The following is a 6,530-nucleotide window of genomic DNA, read 5'->3' on the forward strand; positions in this document are numbered from 1 at the left end:
TTCACCATCACCACCAAAATTCATTTGAGTCATATGCATGTCGAAATAGAGAAAGCATTAATTTTGATCATCTATTCTTATATTCTATTATATATGATACTTTGGTTTCAACATCTCTCTCATGTTTCTGATGCAAGGAACACAATTCCAATAATACCATATAAAACCAGCTTTATTTAAATGAAAGTCATTCCATCTATCTTGAATTTCAGCATCCAAAAGGTAAGGAAAAAAATCGAAAAGAGAAAAGAATGAGGGACACCGTTTTCATCTAAACAACTTGATTAAACTAACATATGGATAAATGGTTCTTTAGAAAAACTGTCATGGAAACTATCATTAATGATTGAAAGTTCTTTAGTAACTTGTGTTATGGTGGATATTGATGATTGACAGGAGAAACATCCATTTGAAATGCAAAATATAGACTCGACCATTTGTCCCAGTTGAATTGGGTCTAGTTTTCTTTATCCTTATCAAACCAATTGGGGACCACAAGCATTCTTTTCCATCTTTTGTATTTAATCATAAATAGTATACTATGTTTTTCAAAATTTGCAAATTTTATGTTTTGTATGGTCTATTTGCAAAATTCACATCCAAATGGTATTGTGATTGAAAGCAAGAAATTTGCAATCAACTTTATATTTTGTATGGTCTATTTGCAATCACGTTGTTATGGTCAAATTTGCAACCAACTTACATCCAGCCAACCTCGTTATATATAAAGAAATTCTCAACAGGTTATGAAATTATTAATTCATTTCATAATTATGGCTCGGGAAGTTAGGAAACAATAATTGTAAAAATCAAATTATTAATTAATATATGAAATGTATTTGTAAAATATTATAATTTTTTTAATAAAATATTATTAAAATATATAATATTATATTATTATTTTAATTTAAAAATGGCTAATCTAATGTAAATTTACCTGGCCAAAAGTTAATACTATAGTCAAAACTTGAAGTTTTATCAAAATTTAGACTTGGCAATAGTTCATTGCCTCTAAGATCAATTGAAATTACTCAACATCAAACAAGTGTTAATGACGAAATTAAAAACTAATAGTGTTAAGATAAAAATTGAAAATCGAATAAAATATTATTAGAATATTATTTTTTAATATTAATTTTTTTTAGATTTAAAAAAATTAAATTATTTATTATAATTTATGTTAAAATTTAAAAAATAATTATAATAATTAAATAAGATGAATTTAAAATGGATTGGAATGAGTCTGGATCCAAACAGTGGGTTTTCCTAACCCAACACAAAAAGCCCATGCGATGATTTCTTACTAGCAGCCAAAAAATAATTGCAATTCCTCTTCTCCTCTTTTTTCCTTCTGGCGGGAAACAAGAGAGAGGGAGAGAGAGGATCCGAGCATGAGCTCGTCGGCGACAGAGGCGGAAGCCCCTGATCTGGTGTGCCAGATGGACAACGTCCAGGGCATAGTCGATGCCCTTACCACCGTCCGATGGAAACGCCACCAGGCATGTTCCCGCCCTCTCTCCGAATTCATCTTCCTTTCCTTTCATTCCTTCGCATAAAATGAAAAAGTCTAGGGTTTCATGTCGTTGTCATCTGATTGGTTGTAGCTTCCGTGTTTTGGATACTAGGACGCAGTCTTGGAACTTTCTGAACACGGCGTCGTTTTGATCGTGGAGGAAACCGGCTGTCTTCAAGCCAAAGTCTATCTGCAGCGAGAGGTACCCAAATTCCTTTCTTTTTTTTTTTCTTTTTTTTTTTTTTTAACTCTTACGTAATAGTCTATATCGTCTGCTTAATTACGGAAAATATGTTGGAAACAAAGAATGGAGAACTAAACTAGAATTTCTTTTTAATTGAGCTCGGTTGAACTATTTGTGTTAGTGAGTTTAGTTTATGATTTCCTAGGATATTAAGATAACTTTTAATATGATATGTAATTTTTTTCTATTCGTTCGATTCTATTTTTCCTAGCGGCCGAACAGGGTATGATTTGTTTGCAAAAGAGTTTTGGAACATAACTTTATTATAAATAAAGATATGGAACATCTATTTTCAAACCCATTTTACAAATCGATGAATGTGATAGTGCCACCTCGTAAAAAATATTCAAGGATTTTGTTTTTCGATTTTGATTTTCCCAATCTTATTTGAATTTCAAATTTCACATAACCTCCTTCCATTTCACTCAAGATTGTGCAAAGAGTAGCAAAAAAGGTCATGTATCATTACATTCTTATCAGTATCTACATGTATCGTCTGTACTTGGACTATGCCTATTTACTTGTCTCAATAAAATTTTTCTTATAGAAAAAATATATGCATGTAGCTTTTCATTCGATATGAGTATGGTGCACAAGGACGGCCTAGGTTTGGAGTGAGCTTGGGCCTCTTGGTGGATTGCTTGAACACATTTTCAGTGCCCGGGCGCTCAAGCATGATTGAAATGCGATATCCAGGACCAGATATGCAGCTCCTCCTCAAGTCTGTTGCATACTTTACCATCTATTTTTGTGCTTTAGCTCCTTTTTAATTTTAGGTGTGTCATGTGTTTTATTTATCAAAAAAAAAAAAAAAGGTGTGTCATGTGTAGTTATTGATTTAAGGGGGAAAAGTTGATTGATTGCTATCTAATTAACCTCTAGGGGTTGGCTCAAGTGGTTAGGGCCTTGGTCTTGGTGGCAAGCTACCCTACAGGTATGAGGTTTGGACCCTTAGGTGCAAACAATTTCTAGGGGCCATGTCCCATTGGTGAAAAACCGATGACTTACCTGATCCATGTGATAGGGATGTGTTACACAGGCCCGAGGTTTAATTGGGTAAAAGACATTGCGGTTGCAGGGTTTCCAAGATTCCTCATCATAAAAAATTCCTTTTTCTTGGAGAATATTCAAAAAGAAAGGGAATTGAAGCTCTGAATCTGATATTTTTTTCTCTTTTGGTTGTTGTATGGGAACTGAAGTCCTAAAGTTTTGACAGTCAATCAATGGTGCAGTACAAGTATTAGCCTTACTTTAAGCCTTAGTTTATTGAAAATATAAACCACAGATGGAACAAGCCTTGCATTTTCTTTTCCTTTCCTTTGTGTATTTTTAGCAATGAACCAAAGAGCTCCTAATTCCCCTTTTCAGAAAGAATTTTTTTGTTTTTTCATGTGCGAGCTAAAACATGCTTGGGATGAGTATGGTGGATTTGGATTGGTTTTTACTGCATAGATACTTCTCAAAAGTATTTCCAATCACAAATGGGGGAGACACATTTAAATGGAAAATTCTCGGATCTGGACATTATCAAAACTTATATGAAATCTGCTTTTGGCTTTGTTTTTCTGCTGAATACTTGTTACGAATGGAGGGTTGAGAAAATAGAAAGGCCTTCAATTTAGTATCAAAATCAAAATCTATCTTTATACCAGAGAATTGGATAAAATATCTTCTGCACCTGCTGATGCTTTATACTAGGACTTGTAGTTCGTAGAGTGACATCTGTATATTTCTGTACTGATCCATAATCTAAATTCGAGTTTGATGCAATATTGTCTTTATTTTTGAAGGTCCGTTGATTCCCTGGATGCATGCATTTATGCAGAGATCAGGACCAGAATCCCAGACACAATATCATGGGACTACAATTTTGAACCTGCTGGAAGCACCCCGCTCAGTTTTACTGTTAAGGTATGCTCGTATATATACACTTTGGCACGCTTTGGTCTAGCCTCATTTGGTGTTCTAATGCATGATAGTGGTCGTTTTGTAACTGCTTTCTGATTTAACAATTGTTTTGCATCTCTCTCTCTCCCTCTCTCTAACTTTTTGTAGTCTTCTGAATCATAATGCAAACATATTGTGCTTGTGTAATTGTACAATCTCTAAACCTTAGTTGTAGCTAGCGCACATGCCCTTTCAAAATCTACCTTAATTTAGTTGAACTCAAAAAGACTTTATTTTCAGAATAATCTTCTTGCCATTGTCAACACTTTCCTCCATTTGTTCAACCTCGCACAGTTTTCCAGGTTCATTGTCTAATGAAGTTCATTATAAATTGAGCTCCAACCTCTGTGTCAGAGCATGTATGTAAATGCTATATGTGTGTGTGGCATCTGCATGTCCCCTTTCTTAAGTTGCTAATGATGGACTACAAGAATGTTCCTTAGTTATATAAACGGTAAGTATGCATTCAATTCTTTGGTTGTAAGGTTTGAAGGTAGTGCTAGATGTGATGTTATGCCGTTTACCATGACAACCTACATGTCTCAGGGTAAGTATCATTAATCCGAGGCTTCTTTTATATGTTTTAAGATGTATAGGCCTCATGATGCTCGTGAAGGAGCGAGTCGTGTTTCGATTAAACTATAAAAAATATTCCTCTAATAGATGCATAAGTATGTTTTTCAGCAGATATAATGCATTTTTATAGCCTACTATTCTAATCAGGGGCCACTTTTAATATTTCATTTCGTGATATTTAAATTCCAGTCTGCAGCATTGAAGGAAGCTATTGATGATCTCGAATGGCCTGGATCAAGTATCCAGATCATGCTACAACCAGTTCCTCCTTCTGTTACCTTCAGAGGTGAAGGCCATGGGGACTTGCAGGTGATGGTCTTCGACTCTTTACTCATTTGTTTATCTTTCTTTAATTCACGATAAAGTTTTAGTTTGTCCAGATCGTAACATTTTTTCAGTTTTAAATCCTTGCCTTTCTTCCAGATAGACTTCATGTATTATGCAAATACTGATCTGTTGATTGCATTTAGTTGTGATCGGCAAGTTTCTTACAGGTACTTTATTGTTTTTTACTGACTTATTTGATGCATCATTTGACCCTCTTGGAAAGTGACTGTCGGTTCTTGCCTTGGTCTTAATAGGTATAAATACAAGTTCCTTCGAGCAACAACTTCAAATATTCCCAGCAGTGTTATTAAAGATAACAGAGGAAGCAAGTTGACAATTGGGCGAGGTGGGATGCTGAAAGTTCAGCACCTGGTTTCAGTGTCGAGACAATCCATTCCTCATCCACACATTGATTCTGCTGGGTATCAGCAACCCAGCAGAATCGCTTACATTGAGTTCTTTGTGAAACCTGAGGAAGATGAAGACACTGTAAATGATTAACATTTCCAACTGGTTGCACATTTCAGCTTCTCAATGAATCTGATTGTCTCCCAGTATAGCTCTTCATGCTAATTTTGTCTCTCTTTGTATGCATGAGAAGGGGACAAGGACGTCTCTATCATAGTCGTTCATATTTCAAATCGTCGTTCCTCAGGCATTTTCTGAAATGGTTTGGATTGGATGGCAAATCATTAGAGGTGTAAAAATTAACAGAAACACTGGACCAGACAGCCCGAGTGGGTGGAGCAGGTCCGGGAACTGGTCCCTTAGTTTCAAAACCAGCCGGTACCAGTCCGGTTCCGATTCTATACTTTTTAGAACTATCAATGATATAGTTATAATAATTAAAATCACTATAACAAATATTAATATACATTTATAATCGCTATAACTAATACTAATATATATTAATATTATTAAAACTGAACCGAATCAGACCGGAACTAATAAAACCAGAAGTATCGGTTTAGAAGGGTATTTGGTATGTAATCGATTTCTGAAAATTCAAAATTGGTGCATACTTACCAAATTTTGTCCAAAATCAAATCAAACCGAATTGGTTACTCCTCTTGATGTAGGCATATGCTCTTTTGAGGAAGAGAAATCCACCGTAACATGTATTTTATATTACATGTACTTATTCGACCAAATGAGTGAGTAAATAGTTTCCTTCTTTTTCACCTTGTGTGTCTCATATTTTATTTAGTGTCCTTTATTTACCTTTGATTGTGTCCTAAGGTAGAGGTTGTGATATATGCTATTTTGGTGCACTATCTATGGTCACGTTTAATACAGTCTAAAGAGGCATTCTTGGGAAAACGATTCGACCAAAATTGAATGACATGAATGCAAAGGGAAGACTATTCATAGTTGATGGTGTTTGCCGCCGTCAAACTGTGACGCTATACATTGGTAGCAACTAAGGTTGTAAACACATCGAAAAGATTTGGAGGTAATCAAGCATTGTTCTGAGTTTTTTGAACTCAAAAAGGTTGATAAATGCTTGATCTAATTTGATTGAACAAGTCTAAGACATGACAAGACATTTTATGGATGTTGCTATGCTGATCTTCTCTATGAGAGATTTGGTATAGTTCTCCCACCTTTCTTTTTGCAGGTGTTCTTGGTGGTTACACAACTTATTTGCTTGTATGAACAAGATTGAAAACATTAGATAAATGTAAGGCCTAAGATCATGCCCACTATGTGCAAGTGTGAGATGTAAGATGGAGGGGCGTCCACATGGGCAAACTCCTCCTATGTTGTAACCAGCCAGGGCATGTAACACATGGCATAATGGCCATTGGCTATGCATTACATGCTTGTGAATAAAAGTGGCATGGCCACTTTGTTGCAGTGAATAAAGGCTGGCCTTTATTGTTCTCTCTTGAGTATTTACGCTGTGGAAGTGTTGAGTGTATC

General features: G+C 35.3%; 1 protein-coding gene across 1 annotated transcript; it reads left to right on the forward strand.

Annotated features, from left to right (window-relative positions):
• Window positions 1-1,326: 1,326 nt before the first annotated feature.
• On the forward strand, window positions 1,327-5,253 carry LOC122280623. Its single transcript, XM_043091595.1, has 7 exons — window positions 1,327-1,499; window positions 1,626-1,715; window positions 2,324-2,478; window positions 3,548-3,668; window positions 4,470-4,589; window positions 4,704-4,774; window positions 4,862-5,253. The coding sequence occupies exons 1-7, from the start codon at window positions 1,392-1,394 to the stop codon at window positions 5,106-5,108; spliced, it is 912 nt and encodes a 303-aa protein (XP_042947529.1). The 5' UTR covers window positions 1,327-1,391; the 3' UTR covers window positions 5,109-5,253.
• Window positions 5,254-6,530: the final 1,277 nt, after the last annotated feature.

The sequence above is a fragment of the Carya illinoinensis genome, chromosome 11, assembly GCF_018687715.1.
Source record: "Carya illinoinensis cultivar Pawnee chromosome 11, C.illinoinensisPawnee_v1, whole genome shotgun sequence".
Classification (NCBI taxonomy): Eukaryota; Viridiplantae; Streptophyta; class Magnoliopsida; order Fagales; family Juglandaceae; genus Carya; species Carya illinoinensis.